Below are 26,994 nucleotides of genomic sequence, written 5' to 3'. Positions count from 1 at the left end.
TTAACTTGGGTCAAACATTTCGGGTAGCCTTCTACAAGCTTCCCACAATAAGTTGGGTGAATTTTGGCCCATTCCTCCTGACAGAGCTGGTGTAACTGAGTCAGGTTTGTAGGCCTCCTTGCTCGCACACGCCTTTTCAGTTCTTCCCACACATTTTCTATAGGATTGAGGTCAGGGCTTTGTGATGGCCACTCTAATACCTTGACTCTGTTATCCTTATGCCATTTTGCCACAACTTTGGAAGTACAGTCGTTGCCAAAAGTTTTGAGAATGACACAAACATTGATTTTCACAAAGTTTGCTGCTTCAGTGTCTTTAGATATTTTTGTCAGATGTTACTATGGAATACTGATGTATAATTACAAGCATTTCATAAGTGTCAAAGGCTTTTATTGACAATTACATGATGTTGATGCAAAGAGTCAATATTTGCAGTGTTGACCTCTGCAATCCGCCCTGGCATGCTGTCAATTAACTTCTGGGCCACATCCTGACTGATGGCAGCCCATTCTTGCATAATCAATGCTTGAAGTTTGTCAGAATTTGTGGGTTTTTGTTTGTCCACCCGCCTCTTGAGGATTGACCAGAAGTTCTCAATGGGATTAAGGTCTGGGGAGTTTCCTGGCCATGGACCCAAAATATCAATGTTTTGTTCCCCGAGCCACTTAGTTAGCACTTTTTCCTTATGGCAAGGTGCTCCATCATGCTGGAAAAGGCATTGTTCGTCAGCAAACTGTTCCTGGATGGTTGGGAGAAGTTGCTCTCGGAGGATGTGTTGGTACCATTCTTTATTCATGGCTGTGTTCTTAGGCAAAATTGTGAGTAAGCCCACTCCCTTGGCTGAGAAGCAACCCTACACATGAATGGTCTCAGGATGCTTTACTGTTGGCATGACACAGGACAGATGGTAGCGCTCACCTTGTCTTCTCCGGACAAGCTTTTTTCCGGATGCCCCAAACAATCGGAAAGGGGATTCATCAGAGAAACCCAGTCCTCAGCAGTCCAATCCCTGTACCTTTTGCAGAATATCAGTCTGTCCCCAATGTTTTTCCTGGAGAGAAGTGGTTTCTTTGCTGCCCTTCTCGACACCAGGCTATCCTCCAAAAGTCTTCGCCTCACTGTGCGTGCAGATGCACTCACACCTGCTTGCTGCCATTCCTGAGCAAGCTCTGTACTGGTGGTGCCCCGATCCCGCAGCTGAATCAACTTTAGGATACGGTCCTGGCGCTTGCTGGACTTTCTTGGGCGCCCTGAAGCCTTCTTCACAACAATTGAACCGCTCTCCTTGAAGTTCTTGATGATCCGATAAATGGCTAATTTAGGTGCAATCTTACTGGCAGCAATATCAGTGCCTGTGAAGCCCTTTTTGTGCAAAGCAATGATGACGGCACGTGTTTCCTTGCAGGTAACCATGGCTGACAGAGGAAGAACAATGATTCCAAGCACCACCCTCCTTTTGAAGCTTCCAGTCTGTTATTCGAACTTAATCAGCATGACAGAGTGATCTCCAGCCTTGTCCTCGTCAACACTCACGCCTGTGTTAACGAGAGAATCACTGGCATGATGTCAGCTGGTCCTTTTGTGGCAGGGCTGAAATGCAGTGGAAATGTTTTTTCGGGATTCAGTTCATTTGCATGGCAAATAGGGACTTTGCAATTATATGCAATTCATCTGATCACTCCTCTTACCATTCTGGAGTATAGGCAAATTGCCACCATACAAACTGAGGCAGCAGACTTTGTGAAAATTAATATTTGTGTCATTCTCAAAACTTTTGGACACGACTGTATGCTTGGGGTCATTGTCCATTTGGAAGACCTATTTGCGACCAAGCTTTAACTTCCTGACTGATGTCTTGAAATGTTGCTTCAATATATCCACATAATTTCCCCGATGCTATCTATTTTGTGAAGTGCACCAGTCCCTCCAGCAGTAAAGCACCCCCACAACATGATGCTGCCACCCCCGTGCATCACGGTTGGGATGGTGTTCTTCGGCTTGCAAGCCTCCCCCTTTTTCCTCCAAACATAACGATGGTCATTATGGCCAAAGAGTTCAATTTTTGTTTCATCAGACCAGAGGACATTTATCCAAAAAGTACGATCTTTGTCCCCATGTGCAGCTGCAAACCGTAGTCTGGCTTTTTTTATGGGGGTTTTGGAGCAGTGGCTTCTTCCTTGCTGAGCGGCCTTTCAGGTTATGCCGATATAGGACTCGTTTTACTGTGGATATAGATACTTTTGTACCCGTTTCCTCCAGCATCTTCACAAGGTCCTTTGCTGTTGTTCTGGGATTGATTTGCACTTTTCTCACCAAAGTACGTTCAGCTCTAGGAGACAGAACGCGTCTCCTTCCTGAGCAGTATGGCGGCTGCGTGGTCCCATGGTGTTTATACTTGCGTACTATTGTTTGTACAGATGAACGTGGTACCTTCAGGCATTTGGAAATTGCTAACAAGGATGAACCAGACTTGTGGAGGTCTACAATTTTTTTTGTAGTCAAGCAAAGAGGCACTGAGTTTGAAGGTAGGCCTTGAAATACATCCACAGGTACACCTCTAATTGACTCAAATTATGTCAATTAGCCTATCAGAAGCTTCTAAAGCCATGACATCATTTTCTGGAATTTTCCAAGCTGTTTAAAGGCACAGACAACTTAGTGTATGTAAACTGACCCACTGGAATTGTGATACAGTGAATTATAAGTGAAATAATCTGTCTGTAAACAATTGTTGGAAAAATGACTTGTGACATGCACAAAGTAGTTGTCCTAACTGACTTGTCAAAACTATAGTTTGTTAACAATACATTTGTGGAGTGGTTGAAAAACAATAATGACTCCAACATAAGTGTATGTAAACTTGCAACTTCAACTGTAACTTTTTAGTTATGCAATGAAAGGTTCTTTGAGTGAATTGAATCGTTCACGTTACATTTTACCACTTTAGACTGTACAAAACATCTTGTTCTCACTTACTGCCTCAAGACATTATGGTACTTGCAGTTTTCAACCAATACAACAGAAAGGTGTAAATAGTTCTGTCATATGTGTTGCAATAAAATACATAGACCTCACTTGTAAACTGTAATAATAAATAATTCTGTCTGGCTATGAATAAACTGTAAACGCTGTAACCCATTTAAGTTACAACACTATATAGTGAATAGGGTCCCATTTGAGATGCAGCCTAAATGCCTAATATTAACCGATCAAGGCCTAGTCTCACCAGTCTTTTGGCCATGGGGGTCTTGTCCTCCCCAGGAAGATGTTGCTCCAGGGCCAGGACGATGCAGTTGGCCGTGATGGTCGCCAGGATCACCCACTCAAACGGTGTAAGGGCCACAAGGTTAAGGACAGGGCTTTTTTACATGATTATATACAGTTCAAGACAATCGTGACAAACCAATGATAATGACAATGCTAATTATATTGGAATGGAAACTATTATATATACACTGAGTATACAAAACATTGCAACTCAATATTAGGAAGGTGTCCCTAATGTTTGCTATACTCAGGTTATACAGAATGGCTGTGGATGTTGGTAGTTACAGTTAAATTAGAATTGTATGGATGGATTATCAGATGACGGATGGATGGACAATGGAATGGTTCAAATAGAGACTGGCATCAAAGCAGTCAGAGCTAATGTAGTATCCATGGCAACAACCTTTTACAGTAACATTTATCTGAGTGTGTTCAAAAGTCACTTTGGCCTGAGAGCCTCTTTCCCACAGGGCAACACTTCGAGGGACCTGTTGTATGTAAACTGTGATACCCACAGCTTTGCTGCTGCATCACTCTGTTAATGTGTGTGTGTGTGTGTGTGTGTGTGTGTGTGTGTGTGTGTGTGTGTGTGTGTGTGTGTGTGTGTGTGTGTGTGTGTGTGTGTGTGTGTGTGTGTGTGTGTGTGTGTGTGTGTGTGTGTGTGTGTGTGTGTGTAGCCGTGTGTGTATGAGAGACTATGTTTGACTTGGCTATCGTAAGAGGCGCCACATGAGACACTTTCTCCTTCATTATTAATTTCTAGCCTTGAGTGAAAATGGTGTCATTAACTCACTGAGGAGGGCTGTGGCGGGGGCCTCTGGGAGCTACTGTGAATCACATTGATGAGTCTACATCATGTCGGCACGACTCAAACTAGTTAAAAATAGCCAATCTAAATAAGAAAATAATACTCCACAACAAAATAATACTCCTCAACAAAATAATACTCTCCAGAGCCTTGACTTCCATTAGTCATTCACAGCCACTTGAATGAATATTCACCACCAACAACTAGACATGGGTTCAAAAAGTATTGTTTTCTTTAAAATAAATTTGATTGAACCTGCCTGGAAGTGCCAGGTGGGCGGGACTTGCACTTTTGGGACTTTCTATTCCATTGCCTCACACAAGCTCAATCAAGTGCAGAAAACAAAAGACTATCTGGTCCTGAAAACTGAAAGTCTCACACTCACACTCAGCATGACTCCCTGTCAAAATAAAGGTAAAAAAAACAAATATTTATAAAATATACAAAAAATACCTCCAACCATCTGTGTTCAGCTTGTCTTGACCACTCTGGTTGTACACCCACACAACAACTGGGATGGTGGTTAAATAACAGGAAGCAGTAGAGTGGCACAATGTATGAGTATGATGATACATCTCAAAAGAGCAGTGTATTGCATTATGGAATCAATGCATTATCTGTAAAGCATAATAACGTATTAGTATAAGCATTATACCGTAAGTATAAGCATGACAAAACTGAGCTCTCTGTGGTCTTTGTGGATATTGATAGATTTAGCATAGAAAAAGGCAACAACAAAAACATGTGTATTTCTGACTAATAGACAGACTAATACACAAATGTACCTCAAAAAAATGAAGAAAATAAAAAAGAACAACAAACTGACGGCCTACTATAACAGTCCAATCAAATCTAAAGAACTCAATTAAAAGTGACGACTGAGGACAGCCATTATAATATAGATAAGTATGGGCGCTGTCCATTGTGCTGATATGCACCACAGTCGAATTAGCAGTTAGCAATACTTTTTGACAACGGACGGACAACACAAAACACATCTTGAGTGCTGTGATATTCAGGTAGGCATAACTGAGTATGTATAGTATAAGGAAGGATATGGCCATTCTATGATCCTCTTGGCGGTTTTCCGAATTAAATTGTCCTCGGCGAATATGAAGAGCGACCTGTTGACAGTGAGGCAGTTCTGCCGGTGGGGTATAGGGTTGTAGAGAGCCATGGTGCGCGCCCTCGCCGCTTTGGTTTGTTTTAGCGTCCCTGACCCTGTACCTGAAGCCGTGTCCCCGCCGTCCTCCCCGCGCTCCGGGTCCCCGGAGTCTCGGGAATCCATCGTCATCTGAACCTCATCTCCAAACCGAGCCATTCTATGGAGGGAAAAACGAGGATAAAACTTGCTATATGCTGTTGCCTTGGATATCAAAACAAATTAAAAAGCAAATGTGTAGGTAGAGTAATAAAATATCCATTGACAGCCGACCTGATGAGGCGCAAAGAGCCCCCCCCCCCCCAAACAAAAGTTACATGCAATGTCATTCCATGCTGAAGTGAACGACAAAATGTACATTTCCTGTTGAGTTTTCATACTAATAATGTATAACGATTCGATTACACGGATTGTAAAATATGTCCATCTAGATCACCCCATCTGTCCAGGCGAGTGAACGATGATGGTCAGTCACGCTCCAGGCAAGTTTCAACATAAACGCATCACTGGATAAACTCGGAACGGGAACAACATTCACCGACTTTTCACTTAAAACTTTCTAAAACATATAAATTCAGTAACGTACACTATAGAATGCATATTTAGCCTAAACCCAGTTGATCTTCGTTAGACAATGGAGTCCACGGGACATGTATCCTCGTCTCCAAAAACTTTACGCATCTCCTCTCATCCAGTCAAAATAGATCTTGGTAACTTTCCGAAACGACCAATTTGTATCGTCTAAAACATTTTCGAAATCTTTTATCCGTTTAACAATGATACATGTAATTGTTTCTGCAGAGAGAAACATTTGGCGCTAGAATACTGCTTTGATCCGCGAACGATTATCTTTCAATGTGTTTACCTGCCTCCAAATGACCACGAAGGAGAGTGAGCGCAAGCTCCCGCACACTTGCGCAACCCCTCCCACGTCTTTCAGTAGCCTATGGCAATGTTCAACATACTGTACATCTGAATGAGAATTGTCATGAGATAGAAAAATCATATTTCCGTTTCCATGGCAATATATATTTCAGTGTTGAACACTGACATTTTGTCAAAATTGTCAGTTTCCAAAAATACATATGGAAACTATCTATGCATTCTATCTCCATTATCCACACCATTCACATGCCCTTGTAAGTTCTACATTTAAAACAATAACCAGAATTCCTAAGGGGGTGGGGTTAGAGGGGGGGGGGGGGGGGGGGGTAAAATCACCTTTGAAAGTAAAGGAACACATTAGTGATCCTAAGTGTTAGCATTATGTTATAGTAAAATACAGCTAGAAAATAAGGTGACAAACAATCTACCCACACAAATAGGCCCCTTTCCCTGCAATGCATTTAAACAAACATGTTTTGCAAAGCATGACCTGTGTCATTGGTACCACTAGACTGTGTTTCTGTAGAGCCACCATCATAACACTAAAACAAAGACTTGAGACAAAGAGAACTTATTGGAACCAAGAAAACTGCTGAAAGCCTCCCCAATTGAAAGGTAAACCTTATCACACAAAGAAGTGTGATAATAACTTATTGGTCAATTTAAGTTTCCTCTGGTGTTATGAACTGATTTCCATGTGTACACCTTAAATTATACATATTAGCTTTAAGCTACACAGTGAGAGCATTGAGATACAGTATGTTTATTAATGAAGACAGACTTGTAGGCTAATATTAAAAACATTTAACCAATCCAGGTCATTGTGCTAATATTGGAATATAATGTCTGAAATAAAAATAGATCATGAAATAGATCTTGAGGAGCTGCCCCCCTTTATGTGGGAGACAGAGGAGAAGAAAGCAGGGTCTTTCACACTAATTCAGAGTGTGATGGAGACCTAATTTGGCAACACGGGGCTCTCTCATTCCATCTGCCGCTGTTCTTCGAGATGTGGTAATGGGTCTTAAAAATGACCACCACTTCATCCCAACCCCCCATCCCATCCCCCCATCCCTCCCTCTATCCCTATGGGTATATGTGTAGATACTTTAGAAGGAGGGGGGGGGGAGTGGGGGAGTGAGAGAGAAACAGAGAAATAGAAAATAGAAAGAGAGAGACAATAGTACTACAGTACATAAAGTCATATGTAGACATTTTTGCTTAAACATCCATTACATAAAGCACCAGAAAAGACCCTAAGAGGTGGGCCTAAAATATTTGTCAATTTCTATGAACATGAAATTCGTTTTTCTCTCTCTTCGCAGTTGTTTCCATAGCGACACAGCTCTCTTGAAATTCTGCTATGTTCTTTTCATTTAGCCAACAAAAGCCATGTTGCACAATAGAGCAACCACTTCCTACAGAAATCGGGTTCTCCCCCAGGGCAACTCAGTTTCTGGCAAACCATGTCAAGGTTTCAGTCCCTCTAGATAAACGGAGGGGCCAATATCGCCTTCAAATAATATTTCACTCTGGTAAAATAAGTTAAATGAATGACTATGAGCGCTGCTCATATGTTGAAAGCATAGAATTAGAATACTAGAATGGACATTAACCTTCTTATGATGGGCTAAAGGTCAGCCATTTTGGTCAGGGAGTTGGTAAACCATGGTTTGCCAGTGCTGTGATAAGATTATTGTGCAAAGTAATGAATTAGATGAATGTATCTGCACTGTATGTTTGTTAGCTAGCTAGCCAGACAGTCTTAGAGGAATGATTCCATAAATGTTTTAAGTAACTGCCAATATGCCAACATTCCATTCAAACAATGCAGTCAATCCACAGCCAGACACTGGCTGAAATCAGCTGATGATAGAACTTAGACAAGTTGTAAACGCAACAAGTACTGATATTGTATCATATAATAGCACTCACATTTTTCCAAGAAAACAAACATTAAGACAATTATGGTCTGTTTACAAATATTTTAGAGGCAATTTTACAGAACATTTTAATAAAGCCATATCAACTGTATTTATAATTATATAACAATATTTTAGGTTGGCAATAATTATATTAGACAATGTCTGATATATATCACATCTTACTTGTATTTTCCTGCATAAGTAAAATAAGGATTATACCTCTACTGCCATTCATTCCAATTAGATTGGTTTGGATTTCTCCCTGACCAATATAGCTGCCATTTTCAGCCCATTCTGGAACTTTGAAGGTTTATGAAATAGCCCATCTGGTAATTTAATAGGATATATACGGTTGAATTCAACAACATTCCTATTCCAATATCTAACCATCAAAGTTGCACAAAGAAACACATTGATTCACATAGTTTGTTTCCAAATTGAGTCCACTTGGAAGTGATTACTACCCAGTATTGATAGCTTAATCATGCGTTCATCATTAGTTCAGCTCATCATCATCATCCTCATCCTCATGCCTTCAGATGTCACTTCGTAATACAAAGCATCAGAAGGGTTAGCATGGTTGACATCATCAGGAACAACAGAATGACCTACAGTCTGTACTGGTGGGGTAACGGGATATAGTATGTGTGGTCCAAATCTGCACTACATCTCCACTATTATGTGTTTCAGAAGGACTTTCTGTATTGGAGATACAAAGAGGAGAAGAGCATTTCCGGTGCCATCTCTTGTGTCTCTAGACAAGGAGGAAAAACTCATGATGTATTTATCTCTTCACAACACTCAGGAGGAGGACATTTTAATAAATAAGCACAGTCCTTTTGAAACATATTCCTTTGGAAGGGGGAGAAATGTATGCAGCTGACATGCACCACGAGTTAAAACATTAATGGGTGTACTTATCGGCAGAACTCAGAAGAGCGTTTATGTAATTGTCGACAGAGGATTTCACCCCGACCAACGCTGATTGGAGTGGCTTTAGCGTTTTTCTTTATCTCCGTTACCTAGCAACAGACACTCTCTATTCCTGAGTTATGTCGATCTGGTCCTACCAATAACTGAAGCTTATATAAACAGACATATTATTAATAACCTAACTGTACACCACACCCCATCCTCTCAATCAACGTTGCATTCTGATAATGGTAAAATGTTGCTTATGTCTCCTACAGTAAATCCTTATCCTGTACAGTATAGATAATAGATGTCACTTCAAAAATGTGTCATCTTCAGACACACACTCGTATTTCATTAAAAGTTATTTGTTGCCTTTTGTAAGATACTTTGAATTACTTCAAAGTTTATTGAAAACAGTCATACACTACTTGTATAGCCTAATCATCTCTACTGCTCTTTGGATGTTAATTGTGAATATTTACAACAGCCACCATTCATATTTAGCAAATACCCAAACTCTTTTATGCACATCTGGGAAGAACAAGAACTTCTCTTTCCATTATCATCGCCACTATCTATTTGATTTTCCACGGTATGCTTTGTTTGATTCTGTGGCATCCTCTAATGGTCAGATATGCACACTACACTAAGATAAACCCTAATGTCTGGCCTTTCTGACAGACATTCTACTGCACAAACACTTGAGGTGGGATTAAGGGGGAATGCGTGGGAGTAACTGTATGAGTTCAAAAGTGAATATAATTTTAACATGTAAAAACTGTTGTTGAGGTGAATTCCCAGTGATTCCCAGACTGATTTTTTTAAATGATTCCAAACCTGATAGATACCATAATGCAAGACTGAGTTGACCCATTGCGTTGAATGTTGCACATTGGAACATTGGGTTGCAACCAGAAACAACAAGTCTCCCAATTATGTTTGGCTGTATATGATGAATGAGTGAGGGGGCGGTGGGGGGATGCGAAGCGAGAGAGAGTGTGCGAGTGTAGTAGGGATACAAAAGAGTAATTACGTAAGTGTGTATGACAGAGTGAGAGAGGGAGCGTGGAAAAGAGAGAATGAGAGAGAATGAGAGAAATTGTGAGAGAGGAAGCATGAGAGAGAGAGAAAGCATTAGAGAGAGAGAGACAAAGAGAGAATTACAACATGTGCTTATGATCAAGAAGATATGTGGGGGGAGAGAGGGGGTGGGGTTACCGTGATGGAGTGGCACTCCACAGTTGAGTGATGCTAAGGAGGTAATCAGAGCTCCAGAGCTCAAAGTTCCACAAGCAAGCAATGCATACAGTAGATAGAACCCAACCACCAATAATATTGTAACACAGCATCAGATTCAACCTAGAGATTTGTACAGCCAGTCAGACAGGGCACTGTAACGTCTGAAGGGACACTGTACAGTCCAATAAACTTGCAGCCAGATGAGGTGAGCACATTGACCATTGACCACTTTGCCAATTCTGTCTTGTTATCACAGCATAACATGAGAATCTGCCACACTTCAACCAACATAGTGTAGGCTGATTATTCTGTGCATTCCTATAAATTATTGTATACATTCTATTCCTGGATACATTCTGTACATTTCTTTCCCCCTGCTTCTTATCATCTTGACGCAGGACAGAGATGTGAAGAGAGAACCCCTCCCCCCTCCATCCTGTGTACTTACTCCCAGTCTTTCCTGCGGGCCTGTGGTGTGCTCTGCATCTTGTGCGACTCGTGGGCCCTGATCACATCCCTCTGATCCACGATGCCACCTCGTCTCCTCTGCATACTACAGGGACTCACAGACCCTGAGCCTGTGTCCGACCCTGCCTCTTCCACCCTGTAAGGGACGTCGAAGCTGGCCGCACGCGGGGGTAGATCCAGGGTCTCCAGGCCGGAGTGGGGAACCTGCAAGGAGCAGGAGCGGGACTCCTGGACAAGGCCCCCTTGACGGGTGGTGCCTGGGCTGGGGGTCCGGCGCCATGGCTCGGGCTCAGGGAGAGAGAGGGAGGAGCGAGTGCCGTGCATCCCCCTACTGGATGTGCTGCCTTTGGGCCCGGAAACCAAACCCGCTGGGGCACAGTGGTCGGGCATCAGAGATAGAGATTTGTCTGAGCTGGTGAGCATCTCTGGATAGGAGGGCTGCTGGGATCAACATAGTGCTAGGGAAAGATAAATAGAGAGAGAGAATAGATTCAATCTGAAATCGCTAATGGTGAAACAGCCACTTCCATTTGTGATTACAACAGCATAGAAGTTATTGCAAACAACAAACACAATTTGTTCCCCTCTGACATCATTGCACGCGCCATAGAAGAGCACAATATGTACTGCTGCTCAGCTCAGCAACAAAAACAATAACAATGGTGGTGGGGCAGCCAGTGCCGCTGTTTCTCCCTACTGCGGATTCCATGTAACCTTTTACTGCAGTGGGCTAAGTCAGGGTCACACAGAGTGTTTCTTGGTAACCTTAAACAAGTTTACTTTGAAACAAAAGTCTACACCTCACACACATGGTTATGGTCTTAAAACAAAGAAGACACCTGTACCATGTCAGATATGGAGTTTTAATGACTTACATTTTGAGTTTGCGTCCCAATATTAGACTTTATATACATCACAGAAGACTGAAATATAACACAACCGTCTAACATAGGAACAATGGATTTTCTGCATGATTTTATATTTTTAATATTTATTAATTATGAAATTATGAAACATATTAATAACATCCCACCCATGAGGCCACTAGAGGGTAATTTAGTAATTTGACTGCAGCTACCGATGAGTTGCAAATATGTATACTGATAATATTTTTCTGTGCCAAGTCCTCGAAAACAGATTTGTTTTCTGTAACTCAATCTGATAACCTGAAGCTAATATCAAGCTGAAAAATCCACTGTTCAGTCTTATCTTGTGCAGACTACAGTTTTTGAAAACAGATTTGCTTCTCTCAGGCAGTAAGTCCACCTGCCTCAAGCTTCCCTCTTTTAACCTTTAACCTTTCGTCTGATGTAGGCACATACCAGAGTCACCTTTATCTGACAGTAGGTCCGTTCCTTTTAGTGATGATGATGTTGCCAAATAAAAGGGGTTAAACGTCTGGTCCTTGTGAAGGCGTACGGCTCTATTGATATTTCACTGCTGAGTAATTGGGTGTATCTTGCCATTTCACACAAATGGATGAAAAGAAAAGCAAAGTGACCTCCCCTGATGCAGTGCCATTTTCTTTTAGCTTTAACAGCTGTTTGCGTGAAGTGAACCACTAATAACTCATATGTACCAAACGAACCAAGCACTTACAGCGGGAAATAGGGAGAATGATAGATGGAAAACCAAGCTTTCTCTTTAGACTTTTGTTTCTTGGAAACACAATACAATCTCCAAAATGGGGATGCTGAAAACTGAATGCCTTAGTTACAAAGTACCAAAAGGACAACATTTATTTATATTGAGTAAAATAATGATCTGATCCTCTCTAACCTCACCTTTCCTGATTGCAATTTGATTACATGAACAAATCTACGCAATGCACTATATTAAAATGCCCTGAATATGACCACATAATTGGATGATAATGTAAATGCCAGGGGTTCATTACACAATTATCAAACCCATTGCTCCAATGGACCCCACATGAGAACCCTGGCTGCTTTCCTCACGCTGTTGTTCTATGGGGCTATTAAAGTACTGTATGTTAGAAATGGCAGAACAGAACAGCGGTTATCTGCGACACTATCTGAGACAGAGAAGAGACAAGGCCGTTTCCACTGAGCAGAAGCTGAAAGGAGCATTCTGGAGTGTGGGAGAGCTGAGGCACAGAGAGAGGAGAGAGAGTGAGTCACTCATCAGCAGCTCTTCAGACCTGTACAGCCACAGGAGACATGACTGCAGAGCTGCCGCTGTCCTAACCTGGGCTACAGTAGAGGGACAGCCAGTGACAGGCAGTACACTGAGAAAGACCAATGTATTCTATTCTATTGTGCTTTGTGTGTTGCCATAACTGAAACTGGACCTTGGCCTCATAGTACACAGCATCATATAAGCAACACACTTGAACCAACATGATGTAAATCATATCAGTCTGGACTTTAATTACGTTGAAGATATAGATGAGATCGCCATTAGTATTACTTTTAATTCTGCCATATGAAATATGTCATAGTAGTCAACAATACATCAATGACATCCAATAACAAAACAACTTATTAGGACCGCATAGGCCATGAGTATCTCCCTTCGCAAAAACTGTAAGGGCATGGGGTAGCTAGAATAGAATAGAGGTTTTCCTTCAGCTAGCTAACTGTTATTAGGTTGTTTCTTTTTTGTTTGTACTGTTATTACATTTGTAGCTGCGAATGAATAAAACACAGCCTAACACATAATAAAATCCTTGATATATAATATAATATCAGAACGTTCACATGCTTTTCAATCTTCATTATAAAGTTAACCACTCCATTGAGATTCTGTGTCCTTTTTAATTTGGAAATATGTCCATGGTTGTTATCTTGCGCAACACTTAATGCGTACTGGAATTGTTTGCAACAAGATCTGCCAAGTTATACCCCCTTTCGACTCATTTGTGCGCAAACATTGGTCGCCGGCGAATCGATGAAATCAAATATAATAAAAAACCGAGCTTCCAACAGGTATATGTGGAATAATAGGATGTTTTCATGAATACAGCATATTAACGACAACAAACAATTAAGCGCATTACAGTATAATCAGAGCACCAAATAAACGACTAGAAACATGTTACTATGGGCTCTAGGGAATACTGTAATGGATCGTTGGGGAAAACATCAATTAACTCATCTGTAAAATATTCATCTGTAAAAACAACATTTACCTTGAAGTGACGTCCCCTTCTTCATACTATCAGTTACCAGTGCACCTGCCATCAAAATGACACGAAATTCGTCTTATTCTCCTCTTATTCCTCAAATTGTCTGAGATTATGATTAAAAACGAATTCGCGTGAATTCCTTGAGTGATGATGATTAGTGCTGTGCAGCTAAATCCAGGAGAGAGGCTGGGAGCCAAGGAGTCTAGCTGAGATTAATGTAGGCTACACAGGCTGCTTGGAGAAGGAAGGGAGGGAAAGGGGTTGGTTATGCATGGAAATCATCCCAATAATCATTACTCTGTGCAGGGAATCAGTCAGTGTTAGATCAAGTACAGTATGCCCATGTTCTATAGAAACTAGTAAATTGCTAACATGTATTAATTGATCATCTTAATTCATGTTTATTGTGAACCATGTACCATTGAAAATGCCTGATGTTACACATGATTTAATTTATTTGGTAAAGCCTTTTTTTTAATTGAAGCATCATGCAATGAATGGCTTGGACATCCTTCTGGAGTGGAAGTTATTAACCCAATAATAACTTGAGTCAAAACTGCTGTAGGTCTAAGGAACTGAATATGAACATTACACTATAAATATCAATGCAATTGTTGAAAGGGCCAAAGGCTATTTGAAACTATGGTGAAGTAAAACTACAGTATATCATACATTTTACAGTAGTTGGTGGCCTAGTATTACATTTCTAGAACAAATCACTCAATGTCAGTCAGAGATGGGGATGGACTGCTCAATTTGTTTCATCTTCAGCTTTATCAACTTTTATTTTGAAATAAAAGAGTCGCAAGGAAAACACTGAATATTTGATTTTAAGTTGTAGTTCTAGTTAAAAATAAGTTTAATACACGGGAATTAACACACATCACACATTTGACCACATTGACTGCTCTCGAAGAATGTTCATATGGATTACTTCATCCTCAGTGTTCCTTATTACATGTACCATGCACTGTATTATCACATCATTAGCATTCTGTTTTAGAGTATCACTAGCAGTTTGTCAGTCTCTGCTCAATCTTTGAACAGAGTGGTTGCTTTGACTGGCTGGTGAAACAAGTGGATCTATTTCAGAATGGAGACCCCTCACATGGTAAATGTGCTGATTAATTAATTACACTCTATTGTTCCCCACTGGCTTATATATGCAATAGACATGATCTGACATGCTTCATGGTGGGAACCACACATGCAGAGATAATCCGCTCACCTACTCTGCGTCTCATAAAGATACCGCGGTTGGAACCAAAAATCTCAAATTTGGACTGATCAGACCAAAAGACAGATTTCACCAGTCTAATTCACCAGTTTCATAGCACAAGCATGTCTCTTCTTATTATTGGTGTCCTTTAGTAGTGGTTTCTTTGCAGCAATTCAACAATGAAGGCCTGATTCACGCAGTCTCCTCTGAACAGTTGATGTTGAGATGTGTCTGTTACTTGAACTATGTGAAGCATTTATTTGGGCTGCAATTTCTGAAGCTGGTAACTCTAATGAACTTATCCTCTGCAGCAGAGGTAACTCTCAGTCTTCCATTCCTGTTGCGGTCCTCATGAGAGCCAGTTTCATCATAGCGCTTGATGGTTTTTGCGACTGCACTTGAAGAAACTTTCAAAGTTCTTGAAATTTTTCAGATTTACTGACCTTCATGTCTTAAAGCAATTTTGACTGTCGTTACCCTTTGCTTATTTGAGCTGTTCTTGCCATGAAATTGACTTGGTCTTTTACCAACTAGGGCTATCTTCTGTATACCACCCTTACCTTGTCACTACACAACTGATTGGCTCAAACGCATTAAGAAGGAAAGAAATTCCACAAATGAATAAGGCACAACCGTTAATTGAAATGCATTCCATGTGACTACATCTTGAAGCTGGTTGAGAGAATGCCAAGAGTGTGCAAAGCTGTCATCAATGATTTTTTTATTTAACTAGGCAAGTCAGTTAAGAACAAATTCTTATTTACAATGACGGCCTACCCTGGCCAACGTTGGGCCAATTGTGCACCACCCTATGGGACTCCCAATTATGGCCGGATGTGATACAGCCTGGATTTGCATCCAGGGACTGCCGTGACACATCTTGTACTGAGATGCTGTGCTTTAGACCACTGATCCACTTGGGACTTTCCCCTGTTAACTGACCATCCAATGTTACTCCTAGGAGTTCAGCTGCTTTGAACCAAATACAATGATTTTGGATGTAAGACCCATTTATTGTCAATTACCCATTCTGACACTATAACTCAGCGTGGATTCGAACCAGGGACTGTAGTGATGCCTCTTGCACTGAGATGCAGTGCCTTAGACCGCTGCACCACTCAAAATCCCAAAGAGCAAAGGGTGGCTACTTTGAAGAATCTCAAATATTTGTCACGACTGCCGCTAAAGTCGGTCCCTCGCCTTGTCGACACCGTTCTTCTAGCCATCGCCGCTCCACCTTTCATTTTCCATTTGTTTTGTCTTGTTTTCCTGTACACCTGGTTTACATCTCCTCATGATTACTATGTGTATTTAGCCCTCTGTTCCCTCCATGTCTGTGGGGTATTGTTTATTGTCAAGGTTGGCACGCTTCCGGCTGGTTTGCGCCGGGTTTTGTTTTGTACCCGTGCTTTGTGGCAGCCGGTACTTTGTACTGGGTTGTTGTACTTTGTGCTGCCTCACTTGTTCTTTGGGCATTTGTTTTTGTGACGCGGTTGCGTTCTGTTCTTACTATTGCCTCAGTAAAGTGCTTCTTTGTTCACTCATCTCTGCTCTCCTGCGCCTGACTTCCATGCACCAGCTACACCCACCGTTTGACAATATTAAATATATTTTGATTTGTTTAACACTTTTTTGTTTACTACATGATTCCATATGTGTTATTTCATAGTTTTGATGTCTTCACTATTATTATAGCATGTAGAAAATAGTAACAAATAAAGAAAAAGGTGGTAGGTGTGTCCAAACTTTTGACTGGTACTGTACACTAAAGCAAATCCATATACATGTGGTTACGTTTATGCTACCTATGTTTTAAAAGGGACAGGCAGCTATTTGAGACTAAGCGTTTAATTTAAGTTTTAGGGTACTTTAGCAACACTGCTATGATTTTATGTGTACTTTGTAACACCATTATGGTATTATGTACTTAGTAACACCATTATTGTATGTACTTAGTAACACCACTCTTATTTTGTATGTACTGTACTTAGTAGCATAACCATGGTTGTGTATAAGTAACTAACTACATGTACTGTAATGTATGGTCCCCATAGGAGGAGGTTCAGTTATTGGGAAGAAGGAGTCGTAAGGTGGCCAACAAGGTTTCAAAGTAACTCTGTTTTGATGTCCTTATATCTAGTTAATACTGTACTCCTACTACACACTTTGTCATCAGATATGGATTTATGTAATATCACAGGTTCATCTGTGGGGGAAATAATTGATATGTCTCATCTGCTAGGTACCTGACCAAGCGTGAGCATGTGCTCTGGCAACGTTGCTGCCAGGCAGAGAAGCTGCTAGAATGGAAATGCCAGCTGGATGCCGTGGAGGAAGCTGTGCACTGCCTGGAGAAGGAGGTTCTGGCCATGTGGATCTTCCAAGCCTCCCAGGGGGAAAAAGAACCCTCCAAGGCCTCCGATGGCAATTTGGTCCAGTCCAGCCCTGACACTGAGGAGAAGGAGGAGAAGGTGTCCTCAGATGAGGAGAAAGAGGAAGAGGTAAGGGAGTAACTTTTGTTATTTATTTTTAATATACATGTAGTACATAGTCATTGGCCATAGGTAATGTTCTACTGTGGGTCACTGAATGAGTCTTTCACCATTAGGCTGAGGCTGACTATGAGGAGGACTTTGAGTCTTCTGGGGAGAGTGAGATTGAGGAGAGCAACTCGAGCTCCAGTTCCAGCCACAGCTCCAGCAGTGGCCGAGGCAGCAGCACCGGCAGGTGCTCACCCTACCCTCCTGAGCAGAGCAACAGCCAGGTGAGTTGCCCCATCGTATCATTTTATGTTTTTGGATGCTTTTGTACTGTCCATGTCTTGAGAAGTTCCTTTTTGAAGTATCCAGTACATTCTCTAGTATAACTATTCTCTGTTCCACACTCTGTCCAGACAAAGGCCAGTCGTACCACCGTCGCCAAAGCCATCGGTCCAGCCAAAGAGGGGAAAAATACCAAACCTCGCGATGAGCTCGATGAGCTGCTGGACGAGCTCGGGGATAAGTGGTTCAACAATGATTTGGGCCACAGTGAGGCAAAGAGGAAGCAACTCTGTAAGCTTCAGCAGCCTCATGCCAAGGCAGGTGGAAACCAGCAGTCTCATGCCAAGGCAGGTGGAAACCAGCAGCCCCAGGCTAAAGCAGGTGACAAAGAGCCTCCCAAAGAACCAGCCAAGCTTAAGCCACAAAAGGCTAAGATCCCTATGGTGGTGCCCCACACAGTGCCTGCGGTGACCAGGCTGGTGCACCTGGCTACTGGACACATTTGGACCCAAAGCAAGCTGGCCCAGGGGCCACACATCCTGGCTGACGAAGACAAGCCAGGCATCCCTCTGGGGATATATGCAGAGGGAGATGATCTGGAGATCCGTAGCAAGCGTAGCTACAGGATGGTAAGCCTTGGTGTAAAAGCACAGATTCACAATATTCACATATTGATTCACACAATCAGTTAATTCACCCAATTAGTGTAAATTAGTTAATATGGTGGAATAGTAGGTAACGAATTCGTCCTGACCTTCTTTTTTACAGGATTTATCGAAGTGGTGGCTCATTGTTTGTGTAGTTTTGAGTGACCCTCCTACAGTATGTCTCTAATTTTCCTGAAGGCTGTTTTTGACCTCAGCTGGGAGATCCTGAAGGACATCTTCCCAGAAGGAAAAGTTAAGAGGCTGCCATGGGAGAAGCCTGAGGTCAGACACTGCACCTACAAGTGTAAACTCAGCTTTGATAATATGGCAGAGGTTCAGGTGAGACAAAAGCAGGATTTGTGGAGTCAAGTCTTGCGCTGTGTGTGTGTGTGAGAGAGAGATTATGTGTGTGTGAGTGTGCGGTCGTGCATGCATTATTGTGTCTGTCACAGGCATTCATAACACATGAGGTTTTAAAGGCCTATGGCCTCAAGAAGGTAGAGGTGGACCTGACCAAGAAGTTTGGCCATACTTTCCCAACAAGCCTCAAGTGGAAGAAGCTGAACAGGGTGGACCACATTCTGGTAAATTTTTTACAAGTGTCTTGTCATTGTCCATAATTGACACACGCACACACACACGCACACACACTAATGTATCCTGTTGGTCTCTTTCAGCATCAGGAGCTGCCCGGAGAACAGCTCCAGATGCAGAATTGGCAGCACGAGGAGTTGGCCATCAAGATGAGGATGGTCGACAGCCTCTGAATACCTGCTGGAGGACACTGTTGATGTCCTCAACAAGATCCACGAGAGGAAAGCCTCAAATATATGAATACTTATTGTTACAGAACCGATTAGACAAACCTACTGTTTCACTGTACTCGGTAAGTCTAGGGGTCCTAGGCTTGTCTACTATTCTGTAACCTGACGATTCTCTCGTTAACAGACTGTCTCTCGGGACAGACTGATATTCTGCAAAAGGTACAGGGATTGGACTGCTGAGGACTGGGGTAAAGTCATTTTCTCAAATGAATCCCCTTTCCGATTGTTTGGGGCATACGGAAAAATGCTTGTCCGGAGAAGACAAGATGAGTGCTACCATCAGTCCTGTGTCATGCCAACAGTAAAGCATCCTGAGACCATTCATGTGTGTGGTTGCTTCTCAGCCAAGGGAGTGGGCTCACTCACAATTTTGCCTAAGAACACAGCCATGAATAAACAATGGTACCAACACATCCTCCGAGAGCAACTTCTCCCAACCATCCAGGAACAGTTTGCTGACGAACAATGCCTTTTCCAGCATGATGGAGTACGTTGCCATAAGGCAAAAGTGATACCTAAGTGGCTCGGGGAACAAAACATTGATATTTTGGGTCCATGGCAGGAAACTCCCCAGACCTTAATCCCATTGAGAACTTGTGGTCAATCCTCAAGGGGCGGATGGACAAACAAAAACTCACAAATTCTGACGAACTCCAAGCATTGATTATGCAAGAATGGGCTGCCATCAGTCAGAATGTGGCCCAGAAGATAATTGACAGCATGCCAGGGCGGATTGCAGAGTTCTTGAAAAAGAGTTCTTGAAAAAGAAGGGTCAACACTGCAAATATTGACTCTTTGCATCAACTTCATGTAATTGTCAATAAAAGCCTTTGAAATGCTTGTAATTATACTTCAGTATTCCATAGTAACATCTGAAAAAAAAATCTACAGACACTGAAGCAGCAAACTTTGTGAAAATTTATATTTGTGTAATTCTCAAATTTTGGCCACGACTGTAGATATTCCTTTTAAAAAATCATCCGTTTCCAGCTACAATAGTCATTTACAACATTAACAATGTCTACACTGTATTTCTGATCAATTTGATGTTATTTTAATGGACAAAAATGTGCTTTTCTTTCTAAAACAAGGACATTTCTATGTGACTGTGCGACTGAGGCTCAGTAATCGAGGAAGACACTGATTTCACCAAAGAGGCATCAATCTCATCATGACCTGCTGCTGATTTCTTTAAATTAACAATTAACTCCATCACCTCCATTACATCAGAAGGATCAAACTGAAGCAGAGAAGGGAAATGTCCCTTCAATTTTCTAAATCTTCTTCTTTGACAAATTGATTCAATGGTCATAAAGATGGGGAGAGGTCTATCCTTGATAAAGAGATGCTCTGCTTTTTTGACACCACACTCCACAAAGCAAACCCTACAGGCTCTAGTTTTATCTTAATTATTGCCCAGTCATATGGTCAGGTGCTGCAAATAAGGACCTAGAAGAACTGCAGAGGGCTAATATCAATACTATGCATGCTAGTCTCTCTTGGCTAAAGGTAGAGGAGAGACTGACTGCATCACTTATTTTTATAAGAAACATTAATGTGTTGAAAATTCCTAATTGTTTGCATAGTCAACTTACACACAGATGTGACACAGTCACAATACTGCCAGCAGTCTTTTCACAATCGCCAAATACAGAACACATTCAAGAAAATGTCAATATTATATAGAGCCATGATTGCATAGAACTCCCTTACATCTCAGATTGCTCAAGTGAACAGCAAACCTGGTTTCAAAAAACAGATAAAGCAACACCTCATGGCACAACTCCTCTCCCCTATATGACCTAGATATTGTGTGTATGTACTGATATATAGGCTATGTGTGACATTTTAAATGGATGTAGTTCTGTCCTTGAATTGTTCTTGTCTATTAATGTTCTGTATCATGTCATGTTTCATGTTTTGTGTGGATCCCAGGAAGAGTAGCTGCTGCTTTCACAGCTAATGGAGATCCTAATAAAATACCAAATACCTCTTGGTTGGCCAGCACAAACAGATTATTGTTGTTCAGGTCAGGGTGATGAACATAAATATATAAAAAAAGCCCAAACTAAGGATTCAAACCAAAAATGAAAGGCCTCACGGCCACCAAGAAAACGTGCAGCCTCAAGGCTTTGCAAGCTTGCAGACTGACTGATGATAACCTTAATTGGCAGCACCTATGCATAATCAGGCCTTGCCAAGCCCCTGGACCTGGCTGCTGCTGCCCCTGGGGGATGGAGTGTGGAAGTGGTCTAGTGCGGTTGACTTCTGGGTTAAGCGAGCGGTGTGTTAAGTAGTTAACTATGCGGGTCATGTTTTGGAGGACGCATGTCTCAACCTTCGCCTCTCCCGGCCCATTGACGAGTTGCCAAGATTAGACAAGGTTGTAACTAGCAGGTGGGTAAATCTTTTAAAATAAAAAATGAAATAATAAAACAAATTATCTTTGTCTCTATACTCCAACATTTTGGATTTGAGATCAAATGTTTCATATGAGGCGACATATCAGAATGTCACCTTTTATTTGAGGGTATTTTCATACTTATCTGTTTCTCTTTTTTTATAAATGAAAGCACTTTATCTATCTAGTATCCCCATTTGAAGGTTTCATAAGTATTTTGACAAATTCACTTATATGTGTGTTAATGTAGTCAAACATTTAGTATTTTGTACCATATTCCTAACACGCAATGACTCCATCAAGCTTGTGGCTCTACAAACATGTTGGATGCATTTGCAGTTTGTTTTGGTTGTGTTTCAGATTATGTTGTGCCCAATAGAAATGAATGGTAAATAATCTATTGTCATTTTGGAGACACTTTTATTGTAAATAAGAGTAGAATATATTTCTTCTACATTAATCTTCTACACTTCTACATTAATGTGGATGCTACAATGATTACGGATAATCATGAATGAACTGTGAATAATGATGCATGATAAAGTTACAGAGGCACAAAGATCATACCCCCAAGACATGCTAACCTCTCACCATTACCAATAACAGGGGAGGTTAGCATTTTATATCATACCCCCAAGACATGCTAACCTCTCACCATTACCAATAACAGGGGAGGTTAGCATTTTTGGGGGGGGTATGATACAGTGCATTCGGAAAGTATTCAGACCCCTTGACTTCTTTTTTGTTACGTTTCAGCCTCATTCTAAAATTGATTAAATTCGTTTTTTTCCTCATTAATCTACACACAATACCCAATAATGGCAAAGCAAATACAGTAAAAAAAATATTTTTGCTAATTCATTAAGAATAAAAAACAGAAATACCTTATTTACGTAAGTATTCAGACCTTTTGCTATGAGACTCGAAATTGAGCTCAGGTGCATCCTGTTTCCATTGATCATCCATGTTTCTGTAACTTGATTGGAGTCCACCTGTGGTAAATTCAATTGTTTGGACATGATTTGGAAAGGCTCGAGTCCAGGCTCTGTCACCGGAGGCCGCGACCGGGAGACCCATGAGGCGGTGCACAATTGGCCCAGCGTCATCCTGGTTAGGGGAGAGTTTGGCGGGCAGGGATGTCCATGTCCCATCGGGCACTAGAGACTCCTGTGGCGGGCTGACACGGTCGCCAGGTGTACGGTGGTTCCTCCGACATGTTAATGTGGCTGGCTCCCGGGTTAAGTGGGCATTGTGTCAAGAAGCAGTGTGGCTTGGTTGGGTTGTGTTTCGGAGGACGCACGACTCTCGACCATTGCCTCTCCCGAGTCCGTGCGGGAGTTGCAGCGATGAGACAAGACCGCTACTACCAATTGGATACACAAAATTAGGGAGACAAAGGGGTACAAAATAAATGATTTGGAAAGGCACACACCTGTCTATACAAGGTCCCACAATTGACAGTACATGTCAGAGCAAAAACCAAGCCATGAGGTCGAAGGAATTGTCCGTAGAGCTCCGAGACAGGATTGTGTCGAGGCACAGATCTGGGAAAGGGTACCAAAACATTTCTGCAGCATTGAAGGTCCCCAAGAACACAGTGGCCTCCATCAATCTTAAATGAAAGAAGTTTGGAACCATCAAGACTCTTCTTAGAGCTGGCCGCCCAGCCAAACTGAGCAATCGGGGGAGGAGGGCCTTGGTCAGGGAGGCGACCAAGAACCTGATGGTGACTCTGTCAGAGCTCCAGAGTTCCTCTGTGGAGATGGGAGAACCTTCCAGAAGGACAACCATCTCTGCAGCACTCCACCAATCAGCCCTTTATGGTAGAGTGGCCAGACAGTAGCCACTCCTCAGTAAAAGGCACATGACAGCCCACTTGGAGTTTGCCAAAAGGCACCTAAAGGACTCTCAGACAATGAAACAAGATTCTCTGGTCTGATGAAACCAGGATTGAACTCTTTGGCCTGAATGCCAAGCGTCACATATGTAGGAAACGTTGCACCATACCCTACGGTGAAGCATGGTGGTGGCAGCATCATGCTGTGGGGATGTTTTTCAGTGGCAGGGACTGAGAGACTAGTCAGGATCAAGGGAAAGATGAACGGAGCAAAGTAGAGAGAGAACCTTGATGAAAAACCTGCTCCAGAGCACCTAGGACCTCAGACTGGGGCGAAGGTTCACCTTCCAACAGGACAATGACCCTAAGCACACAGCTAAGACAACGCAGGAGTGGCTTCAGAACAAGTCTCTGAAAGTCCTTGAGTGGCCCAGCCAGAGCCTGGACTTGAACCAGATCAAATATCTCTGGAGAAGCCTGAACATAGCTGTGCAGCGATGCTCCCTATCCAACCTGACAGAGCATGAGAGGATCTGTAGAGAAGAATGGGAGAACCTCCCCAAATACAGGTGTGCCAAGCTCCCCAAATAATTAAAAGTTGAAAACCTAAAAACCTAAAAATGACTAGCTAGCAGCAGGAGTTTGCGGTCAAATTGTAAATGGCCAACAGCCTCTTTGAAAATGGACACTGTTGGTGTCCTTTACCAGATAAAGAGAGGAATGCCAACCAGCAGATGCACATATTTTTGCTGCTTGTGTTTGTTTGTGTATACTCTGAGTCTGAAGGTTATCACAAAGTAGTCTTTCAGCATTACTTTCTGCAGTTTTCCACCTTTATAGTGTTTACAATTATACTGGGGCGGCAGGTAGCTTAGCGGTTAGAATGTTGGGCCAGCAACTGAAGGTTGCTAGATCTAATCCCTGAGCTGATTAATAATGGCCAACACTGACTATGACCCCACTCTCTGAGGTGTGTCAGGGAGAGTTGGGATATGCATAAAACACATTTCCAATTCACATGTGTGAAATAGGACAAATACGTATAAGCACCCACCAAAGTGTTATTATTTAAAATTTCAATCGGGATCTTCCGAACTGTTTTCGTACTTCATACTTTTGGGTTCTGTCCCCTAATATTTTGAATGGGCTTGACGAATATATTATCAAAATCGTGTGAAATATATATATACAGTATATAATTACATTTGTGTTTGTGGATGAATTTACTTTGGCCACATGCCTTTTATTACGTTTTTGCACTGAAAACCAATGTGCTACGTTTTTACCCATTGAAGACCATTCTAAAAGCCTACAAAGGCAACAAAAAAAATACAATGTGTCATGCCCTGGCCTTATTTATCTTCGTTTTCTTTATTATTTTAGTTAGGTCAGGGTGTGACATGGGGGAAGTATGTGTTTTGTATTGTCTAGGGGGTTTTGTATGTTTATGGGGCAGTGTTTAGTCTAGGTGTATGTATGTCTATGGTTGCCTAGATTGGTTCTACAATTAGAGACAGCTGTCTATCGTTGTCTCTGATTGGGAGCCATATTTAGGCAACCATAGTCATTAGGTAGTTTGTGGGTGATTGTCTATGTCTATGTTGCCTGTGTCTGCACTTGTCATTATTATAGCTTCACGTTTGTTGTTTTGTTTAGTTTGTAAGTGTTCTTCGTCTTCGTTGATTAAATATGTGTTCATTTCACGCTGCGCCTTGGTCCTCCTCTCTTTCACGTAACGACGATCGTGACACAAGGCTACTTCCTGAAAAATGCTGCATCACTTTCATAGCATATTTCACCCCTGTAGATATAAAGATCTAAGAGAGAAGTACTGAATCTACTTGAGAGTTGTTACATTGAAATGTCTCAATGGCTTTCTTGTCTATAGATTTAAATGGATCTAGTAACACCCTTGTACAGTGGCTTGAGAAAGTATTCACCCCCTTGGTATTATTCCTATTTTGTTGCCTTACAACCTGGAATTAAAATAGATTTTTTTGGGGGGGGTTGTGTCATTTACAAACCATGGCTACCACTTTTAAGATGCAAAATATTTTTTATTGTGAAACAAACAAGAAATAAGACAAAAAAACAGAAAACTTGAGCGTGCATGACTATTCACCCCCCCCCCCAAGTCAATACTTTGCAGAGCCACCTTTTGCAGTAAATACAGCTGCAAGTCTCTTGAGGTATGTCTCTATAAGCTTGGCACATCTAGCCACTGGGATTTTTGCCCATTCTTCAAGGCTAAACTGCTCCAGCTCCTTCAAGTTGGATGGGTTCCGCTGGTGTACAGCAATCTTTAAGTCATACCACAGATTTTCAATTGGATTGAGGTCTGGGCTTTGACTGGGCCATTCCAAGACATTTAAATGTTTCCCCGTAAACCACTCGAGTGTTGCTTTAGCAGTATGCTTAGAGTCATTGTCCTGCTGGAAGGTGAACCTCAGTCCCAGTCTCAAATCTCTGGAAGACTGAAACAAGTTTCCCTCAAGAATTTCCCTGTATTTAGCGCCATCCATCATTCCTTCAATTCTGACAAGTTTCCCAGTCCCTGACGAAAAATATGGGGTTGGGGTTCTGGGGGTTCTCGGGGTGATGAGAGGTGTTGGGTTTGAGCCAGACATAGCATTTTCCTTGATGGTCAAAAAGCTACATTTTAGTCTCATCTGACCAGAGTACATTCTTCCATATGTTTGGGGAGTCTCCCACATGCCTTTTGGCGAACACCAAACATGTTTGCTTATTCTTTTCTTTAAGCAATGGCTTTTTTCTGGCCCCTCTACCGTAAAGCCCAGCTCTGTGGAGTGTATGGCTTAAAGTGGTCCTATGGACAGATACTTCAATCTCCGCTGTGGAGCTTTGCAGCTCCTTCAGGGTTATATTTGGACTCTTTGTTGCCTCTCTGATTAATGCCCTCCTTGCCTGGTCCATGAGTTTTGGTGGGCGGCCCTCTCTTGGCAGGTTTGTTGTGGTGCCATATTCTTTCCATTTTTTTATATAATTGATTTAATGGTGCTCCGTGGGATGTTCATAATTTCGGATATTTTTTTACAACCCAACCCTGATCTGTACGTCTCCCCAACTTTGTCCCTGACCTGTTTGGAGAACTCCTTGGTCTTCATGGTGCTGCTTGCTTGATGGTGACCTTTGCTTAGTGGTGTTGCAGACTCTGGGGCCTTTCAGAACAGCTGTGTATATACTGAGATCATGTGACAGATCATGTGACAATTAGACTTTATTTGACTAATTATGTGACTTTTGAAGGTAATTGGTTGCACCAGATCTTATTTAGGGGCTTCATAGCAAAGGGGGTGAATACATATGCACACACCACCTTTCAGTTTAAATTTATTTTTTAAATATTTAAACAAGCAATTTTTTCCATTTCACTTCACCAATTTGGACTATTTTGTGTATGTCCATTACATGAAATCCTAATAAAAATCTATTTAAATTACAGGTTGTACTGCAACAAAATAGGAAA

General features: G+C 41.8%; 1 protein-coding gene across 4 annotated transcripts in view; it reads right to left on the bottom strand.

Moving 5' to 3' along the window:
• The window catches only part of LOC139550616 (voltage-dependent R-type calcium channel subunit alpha-1E-like), a 73,651-nt gene extending 59,619 nt beyond the window's left edge, over nt 1–14,032 (bottom strand). For 2 of the 4 annotated variants that reach the window (XM_071361614.1, XM_071361617.1), the window contains exons 1-4: nt 13,821–14,032; nt 10,650–11,127; nt 5,135–5,397; nt 3,227–3,333 (exon numbers count right to left, since the gene is read on the bottom strand). In XM_071361614.1, the coding sequence (XP_071217715.1) occupies nt 3,227–3,333; nt 5,135–5,397; nt 10,650–11,092 (813 nt within the window). In that variant the 5' untranslated portion in view covers nt 11,093–11,127; nt 13,821–14,032. Of the gene's footprint in view, nt 1–3,226; nt 3,334–5,134; nt 5,398–5,823; nt 6,122–10,649; nt 11,128–13,820 lie in introns of those variants that run through there. The other 2 variants (XM_071361615.1, XM_071361616.1) reach the window with 2 other exon arrangements.
• Between the last annotated feature and the right edge of the window lie 12,962 nt (nt 14,033–26,994).

Source organism: Salvelinus alpinus, chromosome 23, assembly GCF_045679555.1.
Source record: "Salvelinus alpinus chromosome 23, SLU_Salpinus.1, whole genome shotgun sequence".
Lineage (NCBI taxonomy): Eukaryota > Metazoa > Chordata > Actinopteri > Salmoniformes > Salmonidae > Salvelinus > Salvelinus alpinus.
Note: the sequence above shows the minus strand (reverse complement) of the source record. Positions and strands in the feature narration are given on the sequence as shown.